The 25,014-nt window shown below is 51.7% G+C and overlaps 2 protein-coding genes and 2 long non-coding RNA genes across 4 annotated transcripts in view; 2 read left to right on the forward strand and 2 right to left on the reverse strand.

The window, feature by feature from the left end:
- dner (delta/notch-like EGF repeat containing) overlaps nt 1–9,099 on the forward strand; it is a 23,495-nt gene extending 14,396 nt beyond the window's left edge. The window contains exons 4-13 of the mRNA XM_029170399.3: nt 1,415–1,578; nt 2,504–2,652; nt 2,779–2,932; nt 3,016–3,129; nt 5,129–5,362; nt 6,963–7,085; nt 7,173–7,286; nt 7,357–7,488; nt 7,567–7,813; nt 7,892–9,099. Coding sequence (XP_029026232.1) covers nt 1,415–1,578; nt 2,504–2,652; nt 2,779–2,932; nt 3,016–3,129; nt 5,129–5,362; nt 6,963–7,085; nt 7,173–7,286; nt 7,357–7,488; nt 7,567–7,813; nt 7,892–8,003 — 1,543 coding nt within the window. The 3' untranslated portion in view covers nt 8,004–9,099. The remainder of the gene's footprint in view (nt 1–1,414; nt 1,579–2,503; nt 2,653–2,778; nt 2,933–3,015; nt 3,130–5,128; nt 5,363–6,962; nt 7,086–7,172; nt 7,287–7,356; nt 7,489–7,566; nt 7,814–7,891) is intronic.
- LOC121202660 (uncharacterized) lies at nt 389–1,415 on the reverse strand. Its single transcript, XR_005898465.1, has 2 exons — nt 849–1,415; nt 389–737 (listed from the first exon to the last, which is right to left on the reverse strand). It is a non-coding gene; the product is annotated as an uncharacterized LOC121202660 (long non-coding RNA).
- On the reverse strand, nt 8,825–12,124 carry LOC114867593 (uncharacterized). The gene is made up of 2 exons (XR_003787900.3): nt 11,789–12,124; nt 8,825–11,058 (listed from the first exon to the last, which is right to left on the reverse strand). It is a non-coding gene; the product is annotated as an uncharacterized LOC114867593 (long non-coding RNA).
- Nucleotides 9,240–24,501, forward strand: pid1 (phosphotyrosine interaction domain containing 1). The gene is made up of 3 exons (XM_029170400.3): nt 9,240–10,558; nt 14,693–14,839; nt 22,019–24,501. Exons 1-3 carry the CDS (start codon nt 10,529–10,531, stop codon nt 22,517–22,519), a joined length of 678 nt encoding a protein of 225 aa, XP_029026233.1. The 5' UTR covers nt 9,240–10,528; the 3' UTR covers nt 22,520–24,501.
- Nucleotides 24,502–25,014: the final 513 nt, after the last annotated feature.

Consider the following 25,014-nt stretch of genomic DNA (forward strand, 5'->3'; position numbering starts at 1 on the left):
ACGGCTCCGGGTCCCAATCAAAAGACCGAGAGCCACGCGCCGCGAGTTAATCAAGCGCCGCTGCCGTTTTCCTACTGTATAATTACGCACGACACCTGAATGCACCACCGGACGCGGGCACTGAAGGACACGGGCACGTGACCCACTTGGAAATGAGGCAGCGATCCAAAAACGGCATCGCTTTAGGAATGCTGATGATAACGCAGCGAGCCTCTCGTGTCCCAGAGAGACCGGGCCGAGCGGCTGAGACGACTCCAGTTTTTACAACAACAACATCAACAACACTAATGCTGAGTAGTTCTCCTGAGAGTCAAAGCTCATTTACTATAAATGACCAACTAATGATGGTAATTACCTTGAAATACTAATTAAATCACTTCACAATCGATGACTGGCCACTGTATAAACTTTAATGAATCAGAATAGCAACAAAATTCAATTAAACTCACTCTACAAATAAAGGTCATCACTTTCAACAACTTTACCTTCATAGCAAATACAACATGGCTCGGCTCCAGCACGAAGTCTCTGCGTCTTCCCAGATATCTGCTCTCATCCTGCTGCCTCTCCAGCTCGGCTTAGACGCTCCGCAAAGAAAAGTAATTTCGGTCATTTTATTTCTGGTCCGCGCTCACATCTCCACCTTCGGGCTCATCTCCCACTTCGGAACATTTGGGCACAGCCGTCACGCTGGTCCACCTGTGACGTTCCCAGTGGGCCTCAGTGAAGAACAGAAGCTAAAACAGATCCAGGACACGTCTTTTACATTAAGTCTGTCTTAGACAGATTAACTAAATATTCTGTTATTATGTGCGTTTTAATTTGGTGTCGCTGGCTAGTTGACTCACTGTTTGCGCTCATCAGGGTCATCAGGGTGGAGTCAGTCCTATCTGAATGTGAGGGTCACTTTAGATGAGCTGAGAGGATAGGCAGCTTTATTTTTGGTATTATGAATATTAGCATTCCAGGTGTGGCTGTAGCGTGTGAGGGATGCAGAGAAGGTCCTGGTGAAGCGAGGCTGCTCAGCTCCGGCTGACGCGTCGCACCTCAGCTTCACACTCTTCTCATTCTGTCCAGCAGCAGTTTGGCCTCTCTGCTCAGACGTTTACACATGCAGTCATGAGTTTCGTCCCTTGTGTTGACAGCATCTTTTTTAACCACAGCAAACGTCCAGAGAGATGTTTTAGACCTCGTCCATGTATTAAATTAAAAAAGGTTCCTAAAACAATCACAAAAAACTGAACACTGTCTTTTTGAATAAATATCTTTGTTACAGGAAATGTTTATCTATAATGAACAATGAACACTGTCAAAAAAGCTGCTCACAGTAAGTACCAGCTATTATGCTCTCCTCCTGTCGTGACCTTGTCTTGACCTTGTCCTTGTCTTCACCGTTCCTCTCCCTTCTCACCAGGGTGGTGGTAAATGCCAGTGGAGCTCCAGGCCTGTGGCGAGTGAACGAGGAGGGCTTCCTCCGATCCTCCATTTTAAACGGCACCATGATGTGGTTCCTGCAGGCCCCCGACGGGCTGGTAGTGCCCGACCAGTCGCTGCCCCTGGGACAGAACTACTTCCTCAGTAAGATGCTTCTGATCTCCCAATGCACAGCATCACTCCTTTATATTACAGTATATCAGGCTGTAAGAACTAGAACTAGAAACAGTGTCAGTCAGCTTGACTGACTTAGAAGCAATAAAATATAACAATGAAATAATAAATACTCACACAGGCAAATCATTATTACAGTGAAATCCAATATGTAGAAAAAAAAATTATTTTATTAAATTTGTTTATAATAAACTGAGAGAAGCAGAAAACACCTCTAAATGGGCCGCGTACACTGAGTACATCAGAGGACTAATGAATTTAAATAAAATGTATTTGCAGCGTTTGTTGCTGACATCTCTTAGGGGAGAGTCACGGAATATTTACATATGTGAGTCAGAATATTATACTGGGTAGTAGGAAGAATCAGATATTTATGCTAATATACCATCTGTATTTTGAGTCTGAGCTTCACACAGGATTTGTAAAAGAGTGGTAGTAAAACACTGTGACTGTGTGACCGCTGCCTGTCTGCTGACGTGTCCGCTGTGTGTGGTGCCTCCACCTGAGGGGGGGGGTGACGCTCGGGAGTTGAGTCAGGGGGGAGGAGGATGAGTCACATAAGGGGAGGAGGAGACGATAAGACAGGAAAGGATGCGAGGAGAGGACGGAGGACGCGGGACTGAAGGTCAAACTGCGACACAGACCGACAGACCGCTTGTGTCGAGCCAAAGAGTCTGCGACCTTGTGAGCTCACGTGGGACGAGGAGCACCGGGGGGGGGGCAGCGGAGCGGTGACTCTGCGCGCTCCCGCTTCGAACGTCGACGATCGCGTGGTCAGGACTCCACCGGCCGTCTGATTGGCCGAGGACTTCATTGTCCACTAATTACTACAATAAAAGTGTTTAACACGTTATTCATTTACCTAAATCGCTACTGAGGGCCTCTTTTGTGGCAGGCATGCTGCGGGTGGGCGCCCCCACTGCCCCGGAGGTCACACTGCGCCTCAACCTGACGGTGAAGGCCAGCAGCTGCGTGGAGCCCGGCAGCAGCTTCAGCGACCCCCAGTGCTCCGGCAAGGGCAAGTGCATCACGCAGCCCTCCGAGGTGAGTGCCCAGACAGACCCCCCCCCCCCCCCCCCCCCCCCCCCCCCCCCCCCCCACACACACACACACACACCCCCCCGCCCCCCGCCGCCCCAGGCCCCTCACGTGTGGCGCTCACCCTTCCAGAGCACCTTCTTCTGCGAGTGCGAGGACGGCTACGCCGGCATCTTCTGCGAGGAGTTCGACGCCTGCCACCGCCGGCCGTGTCGCAACAACGGCACCTGCTCCGACGTGAGGCAGGGGGACGAGGGCCGCAACTTCACCTGCAGCTGCCCGCCAGGTTCCGTCCATGTCGATTGTACCCGCTTTGTTGATCGTTCAAGTGGTTCAGAGCGTGTGACCCACCCGCTGTGCGGTCCTCAGGGTACGAGGGCGAGCGCTGCCAGCTGCTGGTGGACCACTGCCTCTCTCAGCCCTGCAGGAACGGAGCTACCTGCTTCAGCAGCCTGGCCGGGCCCCGGTGCTACTGCCCAGAAGGTACAGCCGTGCGTGATGGAAGCGGCTGCACGGTGGTGCTGCATGAACGCCATCGCTTCCTTATTTGTGTTATAATACACGGTACGGTTTCCCCCCAACACTGTCCGGAGACGTGGATGATTTAGGGTTCATCTGAATTCCAGAAGCGTCTCTGCCCAGTTGAACTCTCTGCAGCTTTTACTGATGAGAAATAAAGAAAAAAAAAAAGCACGAAAGACGAAGATCCTGCAATTGTGTGCACATTTTCCCGCGGTGTTATTATACATGTACACTGTCCCGGTTTCTGTGCCACCGGGATGCTTAATTTAAACCTTCCTCCTCTTTTCTAATTAGTCTTTACAGCCTCAGCGACCTGCAGCAGCCTCTCTGGGGAAACGTGTGACCGAAAAACTTCTGCACAAACAGCATTTCTTACCGGGAGCCCACCGGTTTCTGATTAATTTACACGTTGCAGTGTTTACTGTGTACAAACTGTGTACGAGCACGTAGGAAGACGTTGGACGACAGCAGAAGATAAAGAAACGGCAGAGAAATGTAAAAGGAGGAGAGTTTTGCCGACGTCACACTTGATCTGCAGCGGCAACAACAGCAAAGTCTCCAACAAGGACAGGAATTCATAATCCACCTCTGGATTTATTTTCATATAATAATAACCTGTGCCCCTTTTAATTAGTGAGTGAAGGTTTTGTTTAGAGAGAGCTTTTACAAGTTTCAGGGCAGTATCTGAGATCAGCACCACTGCTTTAGTTCAGCTTCTCTAATCAATTGTTACTCAGCTTATTGGAAATTGGGAATATTTAAAGTAACTGCAGTTTCATAAACCCCCAAACGAGATCAGCAAATTGAGCTTTGATAGATATTGTAGAAATATTATGTGGAAGTTAATTAAGTATGCATCTTATGTAGCAGCAGGTAAAAGAAAATCAAAACAAAATCGGATTGAACTCAAGCTGGAAATGGAAAATCAATAGATAAAAATGTCTGCGAACAGGCCGCGTTGTTTAACAAGCGATCAGTCAATAGCTGAGTCAGGACGCTGAGCGCCTACGCCTGCAGGAGAGCACGCGCCGCATAGGAAGTACTGTTCGCTCCGAGCAGGTCACACCGGGCTCCGGCAGAAGCAGAACAGAGCAGAACCTCAAAGCAGAGAGCAGCCATTAGTGCAGCAGTGTCCCCCTTTGGTACCGACGTGTAACCACACTCCACGCAACGGTGTGGCTGTACAGTAGTCAAGACACTAGCAGTAAGATGGATGACACGACGACGGCATCGGAGACGTGTTCAGGCTCCAGTCTGGTCCTGATGGATCCGAACAAGGAGGTCAGACGTGGCTCGGCAGCTTCAAGTTTGACTATTTGATACACACGCGTGATCAAAAATGACCCACATAACATGAATTAGTTCACTGCTCCTCAGCGGAGACCACGATGGTGTGAAGTTTGCCTCCAAGTCACGCTGTTTACTGCTTCTCTCTCTCTCTCTCTCTCTCTCTCTCTCTCTTTCTCTGTCTCTTTCGCACGTTCACACGCCGACACCAGACAAAGTGTTAGCGCCTCCAGTCACATGTAGCTAAATTTAACCTGCTAATTCTTGTCAGCTGAAATGAATGAAAATAAAACAGAAAGCTGAGGCAAAGTGAGTGTTTCAGGTGAGATTTGCCCCTGACTGCACGTGGCCGCGCGGCTCCCGTCGCTCCGCTTCACGCGCGTCTTCATCAGCTCAGCGGTGCACGCGCCTGTCGTCTGCGCCGGGATTTACTAGCTGCTCTAAATCACAGCGAGGGGCCGGGGAGTCTCTCTCCGCTCCGCTGCACAACGGCAGCGGTTCTCCGGGGGGGGGGGCGACGGGGGAGAAGCCTCATTTTTAGAGGTGGAACGCGTGCAGTCACCCGCGGAGGAGCACGCGGCACGCGGGTCGGCGCACGCACGCACCGCCGTTGAGAACAAAGCGTCACAGACACTGATGGAACCCTGCTTCCCTGCTTTTCCCTTCACCACAGGCTTCCAGGGCGCCACCTGCGAGCAGAAGGTGGACCCGTGCGCCTCCAGCCCCTGCCACAACAACGGCACCTGCTACGCCCAGGGCCCGGGGCCCCTGGGCTTCGGCTGCAGCTGCACGGCGGGCTTCACGGGGCCCGCGTGCGCCCAGCTGGTGGACTTCTGCGCCCTCAACCCCTGCGCCCACGGCGTGTGCCGCAGCGTGGGCAACAGCTACAGGTGCCTGTGCGTGCCAGGTGAGCCCGCGGGTCGGACGGGCCCCACGGGTCCGGTGGAGAGCTCTCACGCGGCCGATGAGCTTATATTTAGACTGGCGTCCGTGATGGAATCGTTTCAGAGCAGTAATGATTCATGATCCTCCGCTGTGTCACAATCACCCTGCAGAGATGGAGGGACGGCGCCTCGGATGGTGGCTCCTACAGAGCCCCTCTGTCGGTCAAAAGCACACCGCCACCGCTCACTGGCTCAGTCTCTGATTTGAGGCTCAAGTTCATTGTCCCGCATGAGTCACCTACTCCTGTTGTAACGTGAGCTGAACCATAAAGGCGTCAGGTTTTATTCAGGGCTCTCTGTTTTATCGTTGACGACGCTCAGCTGCACAGCTACATCTGTTGTCTCCTACAGGGACAATAGATGTAGCTTGAGTTAATAATCCTTCCATACTTCATTTCTGCTGGTCTGCTGTTATTCAGAGCTCTCATTCTGGTCACCACAGACCCAACCTTAGTATTTTCCTCTTGTGTTTCTTTTACAATCTTTTTGTCCCTCCTCGTCTTCATCTTCCTGCCTTTTACCTCACCTCATTTCCCTCACATCCATCTGGTTGCTATGGTGTGTGTGTGTGTGTGTGTGTGTGTGTGTGTGTGTGTGTGTGTGTGTGTGTGTGTGTGTGTGTGTGTGTGTGTGTGTGTGTGTGTGTGTGTGTGTGTGCGTGTGTGTGTGTGCGCCTCAGTGTAATATTGCTGCTGTCCAATCAAATGGTTAATGGGACTGGAGGAATCATTGATCAGGTTGGCGTGAATTTGCATCTGTGCGTGTGTGTGTGTGTGTGTGTGTGCGTGTGAATGGGAAGATGAATACATTTTTTTTGTGTGCCCCCTAGAAGTGTGGGGACGTGTGTAAATGCCCGCTGGCTGCCTGAAAGAAAGCTGCTGGGGAGCTGATATGTAGCAGGATCCGTCCTCCGGTTTCCTGTAATCCGGCTGGCGAGAGGCTGCCAACCAACCAGCTCGTGCACAGAAACCAGACACAGTCTTGGAAAAGCACTTGACATTTCAGTGGCATTTCACAGAGAGGACCCTAGAGGATCTAACTGGGCTCCTCATTAATTCCTCCTTTTTCTATCCCAGAGCTCGCATTAGCCGAGACCCAGGCAAGGTTTTGCTGAGGCTTGATTCAGTCCCATTGAAAAATTGACTCAGTCAAATGAGAGCAGTGCTAATAGAGACACTACACTGATCATATAAGGGCTCTTGAAGCACTGGTGCCGGTGATTTGGGCTCTTTAGCTGTAGATGGTGCAACATCACACAAGTCCACACTGAAGCTGTGTGTTTGGGAGAATGGAGACTGACTCCTCCTCCACCTGTGCTGCTGAAGCTCCCTCTTCCTCTCAGCTTAACACAATAGATGCTCTGCTCCGACGGTGCCGGCAGCGCTGCCTCGGCCCGCAGCTGCCATCCTATGGAGAAGACGTCACACTGCATGTCAGCTGACCCGCAGGCCCGGTCCGTTCGAACGGTGCTGGAAGCTACATTCAGACGGTTACTGTTACTGTGCCGAGCAATGACTCCCCGCAAAATTCCCTTTCCGCGTGTGCGTTGTGTTTCCCACGCAGGCTACCACGGCCTGTACTGTGAGGAGGAGTACAACGAGTGTCTGTCTGCACCCTGCCAGAACTACGCCACGTGCAGGGACCTCATCAACGCCTACGAGTGCGCGTGCACGCCTCAGTTCGAGGGTACGTCGCCGTTCGGGTCAGAGCCTCGCAGGGTCCGAACGCGCGGCAGCAGTGGGTCTAATGTGCACCCTGTTTGTGTTCGTGCAGGAAGACACTGCGAAATCTACAGGGACCCGTGTTTGAAGGTGCGCTGTCAGAACGGCGGCCGCTGCGAGAGCGCGGGACTCAACGCCTCGTGCGCCTGCGCGCCCGGATACGCGGGTGAGCGACGCGCTCCGTTTCACGCCGCCTCCGCAGCGGCCCGCGGTCCTCACCTGTCCGCTCTGCTCAGGGGAGCGGTGCGACGTCGACGTCGACGAGTGTGAGAGCAACCCGTGCCACCACGGCGGCAGCTGCGTGGACCAGTCCAACGGCTTCGCGTGCCACTGCCCCCCCGGCTGGGTGGGCCCCAGCTGCGAGATCCGTAAGTCCGCCGCTCCGACGCACCTTCACTCAGCAGCCCAACGGCGCGGGGACATGACGGCCCCTTTGCGTCCGTCAGACCTGCAGTGGAAGCCGGCGCACCCCGACGACGCCCTCACCAACATGCCGCGCCACTCGCTCTACATCATCATCGGCGCGCTGTGCGTGGCCTTCGTCCTCATGCTCATCATCCTCATCGTGGGCATCTGCCGGATCAGCCGCATCGAGTACCAGGGCTCGTCGCGCCACGCGTACCAGGAGTTCTACAACTGCCGCAGCATCGACAGCGAGTTCAGCAACGCCATCGCCTCCATCCGCCACGCCAGGTCCGGGCCAGTGAAGACAAACGGCGAGGTCACGTGATGACTGATATTGACGTGTGGCTGTTTTTTTTTTCTTATTAGATTTGGAAAGAAGTCCAGACCCGCCATGTACGACGCCACTCCCATCGCCTACGAAGACTACAGTCCTGACGACAAGCCTTTGGTCACGCTCATCAAGACTAAGGATCTGTAAAAAGCCCACCATGGCAACACACACACACACACACACACACACACACACACACACACACACACACACACACACTTACACAGTAATATAAAGTATTTCTTAACAAAAATAAAATAATGAAACAAAATTGAATGTAAAAAAAAAAGTACAACCCATGCTGAGCAGATCTGGAGTTTGATACATCTATTTTCCTGTCGAAGTCCACAGTAAGGCTATATTGTAGCATAAGATCACACTTTGCATTACTGTACGTAGGTCATCGGTAACGTGTGACACTAAGTCACCGGGTTTCTAGGCGTAGGCCCAGCAAGTACAGGTGTGGTAGAAGTAGAGACTCCTCATGGTGCAGACCCTACACCTTTTTCTATATCTAAGAGACTCTGCAGTTAGGTTGCCTTACTCCGTGCATGGTTAGATTCGGTCTTCTCTGCGTTATTTTATAATCACATCTACTTGGTTGTTGGTTTCCTTTTTCATCGCAGTCGTCAAACTTGTGCCAGATATTTACGTTGAGTAACTTATGGTTGGTAGATAAAGACATACTGTATAAAATACTAGTCACTGAAGTTTACATTTTAATGCATATTGTCCTGTTCCTTACATCCTTTCTCAGTGGTGTATGAGTAGTAAAGACAGTGGGTTTCCTGGAGTACTGTGACCCTCCCATCCTGCTGTGTGTATTTCAGTGATATTTAGAATTCTAGATCGGTATATTTCTCAATGCACAGGAAAAAAAAATCATTGATTTTACTCAGTGTACCTGTTTATTCCAGTGTACAGATTCACCTCCGCTCCTGACAGTGCTGAATGGTTCCTGGATGAAAGTTTGTTTGTTTGTTTGTTTGTTTGTTTGTTTGTTTGTTTGTTTGTTTGTTTGTTCCTTCTCGCTTTAGGGGAGGAGGAGAGGAAGAGAAGCATATACAGTATACTACATGTGCTTTTGTGTCCTACCACTGGAAAAGCCCGTCTGTGCCGCTGTGTTGTTCCTCTCAATAGGCTCAGCTAATCCTCTGAATTATTTTCTCCCAGCACAGCAGCCACATGATTACCTAATATCTATGTTGAATGATGTAAACAATAAAGATTCAAAGGAACACAATCCACGGTGCTCGCCCGGTGTCGTGTGTGGATTCTGTCCGCCGGTGCAAAAGCTGTTTTCAGTTTCCTAGTTTTCTGCGTGAGTGAGTCACAAAATGGGAGCCTCGCGAAACTCAAAAGCAAACAATACTGTCAAGCTGAGAGAGACGCACAAATGTAAAATGATGATTATATTTTAAACACTTCATCCTATTTTTTGAGCCAAATCCAGAAGACGCACGTTCTCCGCAGCATCTGTTTTTGTCTGCAGCGTCTTCAGGTCGTATGCGCCAGACGGAAGCCATCGGGACCCATGAGGACTCTTTATTAAGTGTTGGCGATGTTAACACAACACGGACTCCATGCTTCAGCCAGATGTTCCAGATGTAAACATCTCTGAGCACAGAGTGTGACTGCTGAGTCATGACGCTCAGCACACGTACCTGCGTCACCTCTGAGTTGCTTTGAAGCCCGTGTGCGTGGTCTTTGGTCCTTGAGGGTCTGGCATTTGCTGTCTGACTTGATTCAACACACACGTATATTTTCAGTTTAAAAAAGAATTTCGGTAAAACTGGTAATTATTTTTTTTATAGTTTTATATAGTTTTTATAGTTAGCATCAATAAGATATTTCATTCCACAATTTCAGACAGTTTTGGATTATGTTGCTGAGGATCTACAGTACCTCTAAATCCCAGGAGGAACATGTAAGAAATGTTCAGTCATAAAACAATCAGGCAGGCTGAATGTTAAGAAGCTTAAGAAGAATGAAATGTGGGCATGACTAGCAAATCACTATGGACTTTGTCCTAAGCTGCTCTTGTGAAACATGAACAGAACTGTAAGCAGGGCACGTTTTTATTAACACTGAAACAATGTTGTTATATGATAGTTTCCTCAGAACAACCTGCACACATGTGTCACTTGGTGTCCTGTTTATGTGTTGTTAAATAAATATCAATAATTGATGTAGACCATCAACTTGTCTGTAGTAAGTTCAGATTATGGGTCACCATCTATCTTTGTCCACACTGGGCAGATATCAGAGGTAAAAGGTCAAATCCCTCTGTAGGTAATATGTTAATACAGATGGTTTTGTTTTTTACATTACAGTGAATAACTACCACAACAGTGTCAAATTGTTTAGCCAATCGTGATAAAATACACGGAAGTGACATTTTCACGTGTAGCCGGTTCCTGGCAGTCCGTTTGTCAACTCTCCGGCGGAGAACGCGATCTCCCGAAGGACGTGAACGCGGCACGCGGAGCCGACAGGTACCTCCACCTGCTGGCCGGTCCACCAACTACAGGCAGGCGGAGCAACACATCCCTCAGCGCGGAGCAGCCCAGACGGAGGGAGGACAGAGAAGCACGGCGTGACAGCGAGCAGATGTGATCCGGGCTGCGGAAAGAGATCGAGCTGTACGGAACCGAACCCGCGACCCTGCTAATATGTGGCAACCCGCGTCGGAGCGACTGCAGGTAGGACGCGAGTGCGTGCGTGCGTTTGCGTGTGTGAGTGCGGTACGTCTCGTGTCACATTTCAGCTAACGGGAGCCGCCGCGCACGGATCCAGACTCGCCGTGTCTCTGACGCGATACAGATGTTTTACGGCCGTTTAAATCCTGCGTGACCAAACATCATTTCCTCCACTGTGCGTGACCCCCGCACCCGTTTTCATGGCTACGTTGAAACGCACCTATTGACCGCGCCACGTTTTGCGCCTCCGCTGCATTCCTGCGCAAATCCAGCCGCTGCAGATTGCGCTCAAATGTCAATTGACAGGCGTATTCCTGTAGTGCCGTGGCCCTCGGGCCTAGCAGGATCCGGCTCTCCACCTTGAGTGCGGGCCTCCTCCTCCTCTTGTCACTCCGTTTTCCCTTCAATGCTGCCACATCGGAGCCCGATCTCGGTCTCCCCCTTCATTCCTGCCGCGAAGTCGCCGAGAGCCGCGCTCCGCTCAGCAACCTGCCGCCTGTGACCTGTTAAGAAGCGGGGGGAAAAAGGCAGCGGTGATGACACGTAGTTTGATATCCAGGGGCACGCGGCGCACCGAGCCTGCAGACGTAATGCTCTCCAGATGTGGGCCTGTGGACCGGCTGCCAAGTCAACTTGCACAATCGCGTCCTCTGCCCCGGCGTCAAGAACCCCATCATCGTTATTATTACTGTAGGATTTGTGTTTGTTGCTGCAATCGCACGAGAACACCCGTGCCCTCGGGTTAAATTCGCCACCCACCGACTGCGCGGTGATGCTCAGCCGTGCATCGCCAACGAGCTGTCATCGATCCCGGCCCACTGAGCGCGTGCCCGCGGTTTCTGTGGACACCTGGATTCGCTGTCACGCCAACAAGTGTCACACAAGCAAGTCCACGCGCGTCCCCTCGTTATTTACGGCTGGAACTTGCGTGACTCCCAGTCGTCGTCACTCGCGTTTTTCCCCGAAGCCGAGCTCGCGCTGTCGTGATTTCTTGGTGGCTGGACGGGCTTAAATCAACAAACACAACTTTACAGGCTCTTTCCATCTGCACCAGTGTTGGATGCAGATGACAAATCTCTGCACACGAGGCACGAGGCTGTCCTTAAAGGGCTAGTCCACTGTACCTCAGGGTCCTAATTACATGAAAAAAGCTGCGGTTTGAAATGAGATGTGAAATACAAGTGCAACAATTATATAACAATCACAGTAAGCGGCTCATGCCCGCTCTGTTACCATGGTGATGGGCGTCCTTTGTACCGCGGTGCTTCATCCTTCCAGAGCTGGTGTTTGTGGACTTTTCTGGAAGTCCGCGAGATCGTTAATCTGCAGCGAGCCCGGTGTTTATTTGGTCGTTTTCACTCACTGTTGCATCTGCCCCGGTTCCCCTCGCTGGCGCCGTCTCCCGTTGCCATAGCAACGCCTGCCGTCTCGACTCGCGCCCGTCTCAGCCTCGCAGGGGAAGAGCAGGGGACGTACAGTAGGCGAGGAGATGGCGCGCGATTGGCCGCGTTCACGGCGAGACTCGGACGTCGTGCGTCTCCCGCGTGCGTCTCCCGCGTGCGTCTCCCGCGTGCGTCTCGTTCTCTCTGTCCACTTCCCCATCGCCCCCGCTTTCCGTCCCTCCGTCGGTTCCGGGGCCCCTCCTTCTTCCCACGCGGGGGCCACGTCGGTTCAGCGGCGTGTTGCACAACCCTCCGTGTCCCTCTGGGCATGAGCGCGCACCGAGGGACAGGTTGAGCACGCACGCACGCACGGACGCGCGCACGCGCGCACAACAACAGCTTCCTTTTTTTAAGCGTCCCCCACGGAGGCTAAACACGGTTCCAGCGTGTCAGCACTTCTTTCTTTGGCGGTGGTTTCCAGTTTTTGGACACTTTGCTGTGACAGTGACAAACGGGGCCGGTCGCGCGTGGCGACGTGGATCTGGAGCTCAGCGGGGCTCCGGCTCGGCGCCGTGGCCGCCTCCTTCTGGGCCTATTTGTTTATGCATCAGTCTGTCTCTTTGTGCGTCTGAGGTTGTGTCGTGGCCTCAGTTATGTTGTTGACACTGTGGCCTCGGTGGCAAAAGGAGCAGACAGATGCAGAATTCCCATGGTTCCCGGACTGTGTTGTGTTGTGTTTTTTTTTTTTTTTTTGTAGCTTGGCTCGAAGCCTCAAACGTGGACTCTGTGTATTTTAATGACTAGATGTTATGGACGGGGACCGTGGACGTTGAACATGTTCTGGACGTCGGAGCATGTTTTCTGTCAGCAGCAGGTCCTAATTGCGTGTGTTCAGGCCGTCGCGGTGGCTTCGCTGTTTGGGGCACGTCCTCGCGATGTTTTTACTGCCAGCCGCAGATCGCTCTGAGGTCTGGGCCCGTCTGGACCCGCTTCCCACTCCAGAACCAAACCCACCCTTGGCCGCGCGTGATCATTGACCCGCTCAGAGAACAGGCCCTTCGTCTGCGCCGCGACCTCCCACAGTCGCCTGGAGCTCCAGCCTGTTCAAACACATTTCCCCTCGTAAACTGCTCCAGGATCAGACGGAGGGGGGGTGTAAACATGTGGAGGGACAGTGCCCAGGCAGCTGGAGGAGTTCATCCTCGCTTTGGGTTTTCAGTACAGTCAGATCCAGAAAAGACGCAGCATGTTCCTTAACCTGGGCCCCATTTTGAAGGGAAAAGTGCTGACTCATGTTCTGTCACGACAACCTACAGCCTTTAATTCGCCCCGGTGGGTGTGACGGAGGGTCTGACCCTGTTCTGAGGCGACGTTTGGACACGCTCCGTCAGGGGGCCAGAACCTGAGCGCTCCATCTGTGACCCGTTGGGTTCGTGGCTACACGCAGATTTACGTGTTTGTGAGTGAAAACCTTAATAATAGAGCCCAAAGCAAAAGGCCAAACCACGGGTCAGGGTCAAAATCCTGAGAGAGGCCCGCTGTTTGGACACCGGGCGCTGGTTCTGGCCGCGGCCATTGTTTGGAGGTGAAGTGTGGACACGCTTGGGTCTTGTAAGCGGCTCAGACGGGCCTTGGTGACGGAGACAGAAAACCCTCGGCCGCAGTTAAAGTCAGAAATAGAACCAGTCACAGCGGCGATGAGGAGAAATGAAAAACATTCAGATGCAGTGAAAATATTATCCGTGGAATTCCAGCGGCCCCCGCTCAGTCCTGCTCCTGGTGGTGGTGGTGGGGGGGGTCCAACAACCCCCCCACCTCGTCCTGATCCATTCTTGGGCCAGCCGCAGGAATGCGAGTCGCTGTCAGGAAGCTGTAAAGTGCTGACGCGGAGGTCAGCAAGCGTTTACACACATGTGGCTTCACTTTCACAACTCCATCATCCCCTTTTCTTCCTTTTCTCCTCCATCTGCTCCTTGTTTGGCCCCTGTCTTGTCCTCCTCTTTATTATCATCTACCCTGTGCCTATTACTTTGCCAACACGGTGGCTCACTGAGGGTCCCACGGCTTCTTCCTCATCTAACAGTTAGTTTGTGCGTCATTGTTGACTCCAAACCTGTTTCTGGAAGCTGCTGGAGGACCTTCCTCTTCTGAACAGTGATGATTGGCGGTCTCGTATTGGAAGGACGCAATGTTTTCATCGCCTTTTATTACGGACACTGTGCAGGTCCAACATGGAAAACAGCACAGAAGTGAATGGGAGCATTTGTAAAAAGCCATTTCTGCTCACGGAGGAGCTGTTTGTTTGTTAAAAGCAGGAACCGGGCAATGGGTGCGATATGAGAGGAGGATGTGAAACCCGCGCGTGGTGCCCAGGTCTGGTATCTGAGGTCAGGCTGCAGAGCTCGGGTCCGTAGGAGAGCGAGCCTCCTCCTCTGCTCGAGTTCTGACGGAGACGTGGACTGAAGCTCTCCCTTCATCTCCTCCGCACATTCCTCTCAGAGCAGCGTGGAGCTCTCACGCCCTCAGTTTTGTCTGTTGACATTCACATTTTTGCTCTAATTTGTATTTGTGTTAATTGATTAAAAGGTTTTGGAAATATATCTATAAGTGAATGTGGCTTCACATTTATAAATGCCAAAAAAGGGAACTCTCAGGGTTCCAGTTCCCATTTTTCAGCCTCCCCCAGCTTTAATCTACCGTTTGCCTGATTGTGTGTTGGCCTGAAGCTCACTGTGCTTCGTTCTGCCTCCATCAGCACTTTCAGACCATGCTGAAGACCAAGCTCAATGTGCTGACACTGAAGAAGGAGCCGCTGCCCACGGTGATCTTCCACGAGCCCGAGGCCATCGAGCTCTGCTCCACCACGCCGCTCACAAAGAGCAGGACTCATGCCGGATACAAGGTACAGTCGCGTCACATGAGCCCAATAATCTTTAAATCCGGCTCGGCTCCATAAGAGTTTTAGCACGAGAACAAGGTTTTTTTTTCTGCTCCGACGTGTGATTTTTGAAGTTTCTGTGTGTAAATCACACGAAGGATTCCTGTTGAATGTGTGCACTGTACGAGGCCACGGGTCCTGGGAGCTTTTCCTGCAGCCTTTTCTCTTTTCTCAGGCTTCAAAACAGAAAACAAACAGGGCTACGGATTAAAATAGCAGCTCCACTCTGTTATTACACATAACACTTGTAACCAGAGGCTTTGTGTTTGCCTGCTTCATGCCACAGCGTTGGTCATGGCACACGGGGCAGCTCCAAGTCAGGGTTTTACTGTGTTTGTGTCTTTTTGCTGTTCAGGATTACAAACACCCGCACTGTCAAAGTATCAAACACACTCTTCACACCCATATTGAGCAAGAGCCAAAGTGCTGAGACCTGAAATGGGAGCTGACGTTTAAAACATTCTGGGCTGAAATGGTTTAAGTAGGTTTGAAGGACAGCATCAACTCTTTTATTTTCACGTCAGCCCCTATACTTTATGACACTAATCAAACTGAGTTTGTGAGGATGATGTCGTTCTCAGAAAAAGGTGTGCTAATCGGAGCGTTCGTGTGAATTTCAAACGCCTGTAGAAGAGAGAAAAACCCGTCAGGCATCCGTCCTCTGTCTCGTGTGAATCCCAGCATCCACTTGCTGCTCCGTCCCCTCGGAGCTCCGAAGCCACGTTGCCACGGAAACCACATAAAAACAATGCTTTCTCTCATCCGCCTGCGACCTTCCTGTTTGCTCGGCCGTCTGCAGGTGTCGACCTGCGCAGCGTCTGTCTGTCTGCCTGCCTGCCTGCCTGCCTGCCTGTCTGCCTGCCTGCCTGCCTGCCTGTCTGTCTGTCTGTCTGTCTGCCTGCCTGCCTGCCTGCCTGCCTGCCTGCCTGCCTGCCTGCCTGCCTGTCTGTCTGTCTGCCTGCCTGCCTGCCTGCCTGTCTGTCTGTCTGTCTGTCTGCCTGCCTGCCTGCCTGCCTGCCTGCCTGCCTGCCTGCCTGCCTGTCTGTCTGTCTGTCTGTCTGTCTGTCTGCCTGCCTGCCTGCCTGCCTGTCTGTCTGCCTGTCTGTCTGTCTGCCTGTCTGCCTGTCTGTCTGTCTGTCCTCAGACAGGGACTCGGCAGCGTCCGTTTATCGCCCCCATCGGCTGGTTTTATTGGCTCCTTCATGTTTTAGCCGCCTCTTCCTTCGCTGTCCGGTTGCCAGTTGTGCTGACTGAGCTAGAATGGACGACAGGCGAAGCTTCAGACCCATTGAGAAAATGTGCTCCGTGACTTTTACCGGTCCGGCGGCTCAGGAAAACGCCTCAGAGACGGCTCGACATGAAGCTGCCCTTGATTTACCCAAACTGTCCCACGTCTTTATCTGATCTGTCAGACAAAGAGGCGTTTTTGGGACTGCTGCTAGTTTTCACGTGTGTGCGTGTTTCTGCGTGTTCCTGCGTGTTCCTGCGTGTTTCGTGGTTCGCCTCTGTGTCTGTGGTTCCCGGTACGTGCCGGAGTGACGAGGCGCTGAAATACACCGTGGACTGCGGTTTAGGTTAACCAGCGCTGTCTGAGCCTGCCTTGGCCGCCGTCAGACCCACTGACTGCAGCAGGCTGTTTGGCAGGTGAAGGACGGCTGTGTCGGGTTTCCGTCTCCTTCCTCGTTCTTCTTCTGCAGTGACGATCCTTAAAATCATCACTGCATCGCACACTTTCAGGTCATCTGTGCGTTGGACACGGCTTAAGCACAGATGACCTACGCTGTGTACAGTCCTTGAATGCACCAAGCGAACGCAACTGCAAAATGCATGATCGTCTGCAGTCGCATTGTGGACATGGGATGAAAAACGAGCCGGCCGCGTTGCCGGTGTCACCGCGCGGCCTCCTGGACTTCAGGCTGTGAATGTGAGGCCTCTTTCATGTGCACTGAGGCGCTTCTGTTCCGGCCCGCGTGGAAACACTCGGACTCTGTGGACACGCGCAGCACCTTCTCACCACCCAACGCAAACAGACACACACACACGCGCGCGCACACACACACACACACACACACACACACACACACACACACACTGGCCCATCTTCGAGCCAGCTGCCCTGTGCTGATTCAATACGTTCCGAGGAATGTTAACAACCTTCCCAGGAATGCTGGGTTTCAAGGCAGCGGATTCCCGGTCACGCTGGAGGATCCAGACACAGGGGCTACTGAGGTAAAAACACCAGGAAAACCCCCTTTGCCAACACTGGGACACTCATGTCTATTTATGACTTGCTTCATTCCCAGATCATGGTGTCAGGCCAAAGTTATGTTAAATGGAGCACAGGCACATGAAATTGTATCAGTGTGCTGAAAATATGAAAAGTGCCCGACTTTCAACATCCATCATTCATTTCCTGTTGATGCTAACTCAGTTTCCTTAAACTACTTGAAAGGATGTTTCAGACCCGATTCTGTCAAACTTGTTTATTACCACGTCAACCAGATCGTTTCCAGTAGCACAAAAGGCACAGATTTCCAAATCCTCGTCCACTGACGTATGAAAGCGTTTTCATGCCGAGGTCTCATCTCGTGCCATCGGAGGGGGAAGAAAAAAAAAAAGAGAAAGGGGATCTGGATGGAATCAAGAGGGCCAGAACCAAAGCGGGCTCCGATGCAGCGATAGGGCGCGCGTGTTTTGTCTGCGCCACCTGTTTGTCCTTGGCTTAGTGTCTGGGAAGGAAAAAAGGCTGAGCAACAAGTCCCAGCTTCTTGCAGACTGTCTGTAGGTTCACACGGCCTTCTCCATGCGTCCTCCTCCTTATTATTAAAGCTGCTCTCGTTCCTTCTTGGCTTCTGGGTCCTTCCGTTCTCCACCTCTGCAGGGACAGACAGGGATGAGCGTGCAGACGGACGACCCCCCCCCACCCACCCCCACCCCCACCCCCACCCCCGGCTCTTCCCCCCTCGCCTCCGGTTCGCGTTCTCCCAGGTTTTCTGTCTATTCGCCATCTGTTTACAACGATGCGCGTCCCTCTGTTTCCTCTTTGCCGTCGCACAGTTGCGGTCTCTGCCCGGAGTCGCTGGGTTTGGCATCCAGTGATTCATCCCAAAACGTTCAAACGTGTCCCCCTCATTCCTCAGGTCCCACAGAAAACGTTGGCAGTGACGCGCGTTCAGGTTCGTGACAGCGCTGGCATTTACTGTGTGCGCAACAGTAGGCTACGTGGCTTTAATAAGAGTGGAGCCCAATTAGCCACTATGCACTGTGCGCGAATGTAAAACACGCCTGATGATTTTCATGCGTCTAACAGCAGATGGACCAAAGGAAACAAGAAGCAGAGATGTGACTTGGCTTAAAATTGGGCAATAAATAGTTGTGGCCCCTGCTTTAAAGTGAAAAAAGGAACAGAAATATCGATTTTTCACTGAAGTGGGACTATAAATATTCCAGAAAGAAACCAACAAACAAGAAGAAATGGTCATTAGTGATCTTTAGTCATCTTTTCTCCCACCCACTAAAAAGACGGTTGGATGCAAAAAATTAGACCGCGTGTGTTTTTTATTTAGTTTCGTCCTTTTCATTTCTGTATTGACTACATTAAAGTCACACTAATGATTCACTCGTCACTAAGATTCTTTCTGTATCACGTGACAGCTTATGGAAACCACAGGAAACGAACCACCTGTAAAAGCTGTTTACTACCGAACGGGCGTCATCGTTTCATCCACCGATGGCAAAGTAGTTGGGAAACAGTCCGAGGTTCTGAACCACCGCTGGACAGGCCGGCGGGCCGACCCAGAACCCGCCCACCGGGGACTTCACGCGTGTGCGTCGTGTCTCGTGAGCCGCCATCGCAGTCCACCGACGGTCTGGGTCTGTGCGAGTGAGAGAGAGGAGAGGACAATGAGCTCCATAAACCGTGAGACAGTAATAGTGTCCACATGTCTCACTACATATGCAAATATTTAACCATGCCCCCCCCCCCCCCCCCCCCCCTTCACCACCCTCCTCTCGCACACACACGCTTCTCTTTCCTGCATGAAAGAACTTCTCCGCTCGTTGCTTCACACGGAATCACTCCTTTCAGCCTAGAACCGTTTTAAGTTAGAGGGCAGATACTGTAGGTGGGATGGGTGTGTGTGTGTGTGTGTGTGTGTGTGGGGGGGGGGGGGGGGGGGGGGGGGGTTGGATGATGGATAAAAGAACAAACAGCAGGGTTCAAGACAAAGAGGAGGAACACGTGGAAAGTTGAACCGACGCGATGAAGTCTGTAAACCTCTGGAATGGTTTACGCTGCCTGACCTGCCAGCACTGGAATGACTGAGCAGCCAGAGCAGACGGCGGCAGATGTGCGCTCCCGAGCTGATTGATACCAGCATCAGGTTTTTCCAGTCTGCACAGAGATACAGCAGCTTCGCTTCCCCTGCACCAACATGAACAGATGTGTCGCCGTTTGGCTTCTGGGTGACGACCTGAGGCACGCACGCACGCACGCACACACGCACACACGCACACGCGCACGCACACACACACACACACACACACATGCATACATGCATTTGTGTACAGCTGGTGTCAGTTTGCTTTCAATTTCAGAAGTGTTTATTCTCCGTGTTTCTCCTTGACTTCAGATATTCCTGCTATCAGTTAGGGTTGTGGTGACTTCACACGCTGGTGTAACCTTCCTTTGTTTTGACAACATTCTCTACTGTGTTTACACGACCAGTCATGCTTTAGTGTGGGTTCCAGACACACACTAAGTAGAGACTCGAACCCGAGTCTCTCCTGAAAAGAACAAATCCAGTTGACGTGACTCATGACTTAGAATCTCCACCGACAATATGAATTTCAAAAATAATATATAAATATAATACAATGAGCAGTGATGAGGGCATGTTGACCATGAAATGAGTGACTTTAAAGGGGAACAAGAGACAGTTCAGGAAGCGGCATCTGTTGCTCCTGGCGTGAACCTCCACACACAGCGAAACCATGTTTTCCTTTAATTTCGCAGCATTGAACGTATATTATTTAGTGACGATGGCACGACTTTTTCTGTGTTCTGTTTGTCTCCTGCTATGCAACAATTTCCTCTTCAGCTGCATGTTTGGTTTGGACTTTGAAGAAACAAACAGTTTATTGCTCATTCTGGTGCCCACCCCCCCATCTGCATCCTCTCTCTCTCTCTCTCTCTCTCGCTCTCTCTCTCTCTCTCACCCACACCACACTCATCCAGTTATTCTATCTGTATTAATCTTGTGTTGTTTGCTGATATTTCGTCCAGCAGTGTTTGATGTGGCTGATTCGCGTCTCCTTCCTTTCCTTCGGTTTCGGTTTGACCGTGTTCTAGCTCAACCAGACGTGGGCAGATTGAGTGAAAACATTACCCCGAGCTGCTTTGCGATCCCAACCCCGGGCAGTCAGCCTGTGTTTAACGAGGCAGCGGGCAATCAGCGGCAACAACCACAGTTTAAAGCAGTAACTCAATATCAAAAAGCCTGTTTTGTGCTGTTTGACGCGCGATGAATCTTGGCCCGCTCTGGATCTGCTCTCTGGATTTGTTGGCTGCTGAGTGACTGACCGCCTCCTGGCCGCGGTTGACTAGCGGAGCGCCCTGACTCCGGGCCGCTCCTGCAGACCCGCTCTACGCAGCTGCGCGGAGGATCCGGCCCAGAGGCCGCGTGTCCCACAGCCGCTGCTAATGGAAACCAGAGGCCGCGCTCGCTGTGTGAATCTCCGCTGCTTGTGGGACAGTGCTGCGATCTGAAGGGGGGGGGGTTCTGTTTATGTGGATTAGGCTCACTACATATTAATCCAGCAGCTTTGACATCCGTTTGGAAACCTAAGACCTGTGTTTTCATTCACCTTTAGATGAGAAGCTCAGGGATTAAAGAGACCCATGGCACATTTAAGCAATATCGAGGCTCGTACAGTATCATTTGTATTGAACCAACTGTTTACCTACGTGCTCGTTGAGCTTCCTCTGAGAGGTTCAGTGGCCAGCTGGACACGATGGCTGCAGACTAAACACATCTCTGGGGTCGCGCTTTGAATAAATTGACACCCAGAACTCTGCTGCCTTATTTTCTGTGTCCTCTGCATCCGACCCTCCATATCTGGGCTCTCTCCGCCACGCATCGGGCCGTGAACGCGGGCCGTGTGGGTCCGCGAGCGCTCCGGCGCCCGCGTTATCTGCAGCCGCGAGTGGGCTGCGTGCCGCGGCCTGTTCTCCGGCTGCAGCGCACTCCTTGAGAGCACAGAGTGGTGCTTCAGAGTATTCCCTCGCCCCAGTATAAACACAGACAGCAGTTAAACCCCTGTGAGTGTTTGACTCATAGCAGACTCCTCCTCTGTGTATTTTTATAAACCCGTGAAGAACAGCGTGTAGAGAAAACGCACAAGTCAGCCATTATTTTGGACGGCTCTGGAATTGGCCGCGTTCCCGTAGAAAGCTCCAACTTTGGTCAGTCTCTGACTCCATCTCCCCCTCCCTCCCTCTGCATCTCCTCAGTCTGTCGCTCTCCTGGTATGCAGTATCATTACTATGGTATTCTGTGTTTTTTTCCCTCTTTGGATAATAACACACATGCAAACGCACGGTATCACATACAAGCAGAAAAGCTGTTCGAGCCTAAACGGGTCTTTCTTCCCACCAGTTGTCGAAGCCTAATTAATCTCAGGAAGAAGAGGAACGTCGCACCCAAACAGGCATTCTTCATTTTCCCCACATTTATTAGCTCCCGCTACCTTTCATGCATTGATGCTTTAATATTGATGACTGCCCGTGGGGATTTGAAATGGAAATGGATTCATTCCCGCTTTCCATATTTCATGTTTTTGCCCCCTTTCGCCCCAGTTTCACTCACGACTCGCAGAGAAAGAGGAAGACTTGTTAAACAGTGGTTTGGACCTCCTTCCTTTTCTACTCCCATTTTCTCTGCTTAACCGTCCAACAAACCCAACAGTATCAACTCCAACTAACTGCTGAAGAATGCTGCAGTTGGATAACAGGCACCCTAAGGATCTGTGCATGCATTGACTTGTAGCCCACATATAATGCACTGAACGCCCTTGATAGACATGTTGTGTCTTTCCTGGTCGTGATGGACTCAGTAGAGCCTGTTTGTGTCTCCTCTCCTGCAGGTGACCTACCTGGGGAAGGTGACCATCTCCGGGACCCAGTTCCTGTCCGGCTGCACGGAGTCGGCGGTGGTGGGTCTGGTGGAGGGCCGCGGCCTGGCCCAGCAGCAGGGCACCCGCCCCGCCGGCAGCTCTCTGCTGGAGATCCGGCCCTTCCAGGTGCGCCTCCACCACCTGGACGGGCGCGGCGAGGCCTCGCCGGACGTGGACACCTACCAGGTGGCGCGCATCGCCTACTGCACGGCCGACCACGGCGTCAGGCCCAACGTGTTCGCCTGGATCTACCGGGAGATCAACGACGACCTGTCCTTCCAGATGCACTGCCACGCCGTGGAGTGCGAGAGCAAGCTGGAGGCCAAGAAGCTGGCCCACTCCATGATGGAGGCCTTCCGCAAGACTTTCCACAGCATGCGCAGCGACGGGCGCATCCACAAGAGCGGCTCGTCGGACGACTTTGCCGAGGACTCGTCCACCCCCGAGGACTCGACCCCGGACGACGGCTGAGGGGACGCGGCCCTGAACTCCCCCATTTCAGCAAAGCAAGGGGTGACTGGAAGGACGGACAGGCTCCCCGCTCGCGCTCATTCTCTCCTACTGTCTCTTTCTGTTGTCAATTTGGAACTAAATTGCCCGACCCTTTGAAACAACGCGCCCGGGACGAAGACGTAGCGTCCAGAGCTCTACTTATTCACCGGGAAAGCAAAGCGCTGCCTCTTTCAAACAAGGAGGCCTTCGATGTGCGTCTGTAAATGCCCAAGAGATTGATTCAACACGTTTCCCTGTTCGACCACCGTCACTCCTGCATCTCGCAGAAACTCTGTTGGTGGCTTTTAAGCCTTTCCATCCCGGAACAAAACCAAGGGCACTCCCTCTTCTTCTGACCCCAGATCATGGAAGCCTATTGCTACTCTTGCCATGTGGGGACCCAGCAGAAATAGGCCCGTGACCTATTTTGGATCCCAACCCAGTGTTTATGAAACTGCTGGAGCACATAAATTCCTTAAATGTTTAATTATGTGAATCTCGGTTTTAATGCCTTTGACCTCGGTAACAGAAAATGAGGGCGTAAAAGAGAAGCTAAGCCTTTGAGGACGACTCATATCATCACTATGGTACCTTAGTCCAACCTTGAAATGATTTGCCTTGCGAAGTACAGTAATGCATGCAGACTTTGGTTCCAGAACTAAATCTGTTCTAGTCTAATAGGTACTTAAATATCCAGAGATTGTTGAAAGCACCTGGAGAATTAAGGTGCTAACTAGATGATTTTATTAGTTCTCGCTAGGCTGGAAACGTGGGCCTGTCTCCGACGTCTTAATCACCCGCGTCTGACTTCTCTTTTGCGTATACCAAATTTCAGGCTGGGTTGCCTGCCAGATTATGTGCCTCACTTTCCTCTCGCATTAGCTTCATCAGTCTCCCAGGTCCCAGTGCTGCGTGTACGTGGCTGCGTGTGACTCTTTAATTTGTTTCGTTTGTGTGTAGGTGTAATTGCTTACTTCTGTACTCGGTGTTTATGAATGTACATGTGAGTGCTTGCATCTCTGTGTGTGAAGCAGGAAAGGTGAGGGTGGAGGCGGAGTGAGGGTGAGCGTGTAATTAGCCTCTCATCGCCTTGGAAGCGGCGCTGTTTGGTGCTTAAGGAGGCTTTAAAAATCCGACATGGTACTGTGAGCGTTTGCCACGTTTCTCTACCCTAATCCTGTATGAAATTAGCCAGAGAGAGTCTAAACGTAGGTTGTAGGACTATACATCATAGCCATCTGAGATGCTGACGAGTCGCACATGCAGCGAGCAGCGCAAACCATCCCCAGTAATCTGACTGAAAGCTGTAAAGGACCGGGTCAGGGACCAGTTGGGTCGGCTCCCGCTTCACCTCCGTGAGGCTGATCCGAGCCCTGCGCCTCTTTTCTTCATTCCTACCTGAACTGCATTGAACCACCTGCACGCTAGGGGGCAAACGGCCTACGTCAGTGACTCACGGCCGAGCGATCGATCGGCTCAGGTCACCGCAGACTCACATACACACTTAACATACGTTTGTACACACACCACATGAAATCTCGCTCGATAAGCTTATGTAAATACCGACCTATCACTTTCCAAATATTACAGCATACATGTTGATAGCTATTTTAAATAAGAAAATGTGTCAAGACCCATCATATGATACAGAAACAGTGTTATAAAAGCCTACTGTGAATAATAAGTGGAGAGCCTATAGTATGTGTGTATGTGTGTGTGTGTGTGTGTGTGTGTGTGTGTGTGTGTGTGTGTGTGTGTGTGTGTGTGTGTGTGTGTGTGTGTGTGTGTGTGTGTGTGTGGACAGGCCAGGGGTGCGAGAATGTTTCTGAAGCTGTAGATTACTGTGTCATGTCTGTCAGAAAGCTCAGATGTGCTTTAAATGTTCAAACGTTACCTTAAGTGTTTTCTATACAGTGTTTGCAAAGATCAAGAAACAATTGCATATAAAGTATTTACCAAGAGCGAGCGTGTGACGGCGTGGTTTGTTCCGTGGCCTCCTCCTCCTCCTCCATCCGGGCTCCGCTGTCATCGGATCCGGGGCCGAGAAGAGTTTCTCCTCCGTAAACTGGGCTTCAGTTGAACTTACTGCGTTCCCTGTTGCGCGTGGGAGGATAAATACAAAGCACGTTCAGTTCCTGAGCAAACACAATGAGCCACCAGATGATGCAGCGACAGGCCGCCAGGACACATGTAAAGCATGACCACACGCCGGCGCATCCTGGAATGTGACTTCTCCTGAAACTGTTTGTGGCGCGTCGTGTGTTCTTTCAGGAATGTTTGCAGGAGCCACAAATGCAACACAAAGGCTGTTCGTTCTCTGTTTTCACGGGGCAATAAAAGCTGAGTGTAGGTGGAGTTGAAACATTCAAAGCATCTTTTAAGCTGATTTGTGGCCAGGTTTGAGTTTTTTCGCTCCGATGCAACAATCGCTCCACTTTGTGCGGTCACAAAGCCCATAAACACCCATAAACACA

Source organism: Betta splendens, chromosome 13, assembly GCF_900634795.4.
Source record: "Betta splendens chromosome 13, fBetSpl5.4, whole genome shotgun sequence".
In the NCBI taxonomy this organism is placed as follows: Eukaryota; Metazoa; Chordata; class Actinopteri; order Anabantiformes; family Osphronemidae; genus Betta; species Betta splendens.

Bases quoted from the DNA above. Each gene is read 5' to 3' on its own strand.
- pid1 (XM_029170400.3), top strand. From the start codon at position 10,529: ATGTGGCAACCCGCGTCGGAGCGACTGCAG. The intron at 10,559-14,692 runs GTAGGACGCGAG...TGCCTCCATCAG, and splicing joins CCGCGTCGGAGCGACTGCAG to CACTTTCAGACCATGCTGAA. The intron at 14,840-22,018 runs GTACAGTCGCGT...CCTCTCCTGCAG, and splicing joins GGACTCATGCCGGATACAAG to GTGACCTACCTGGGGAAGGT.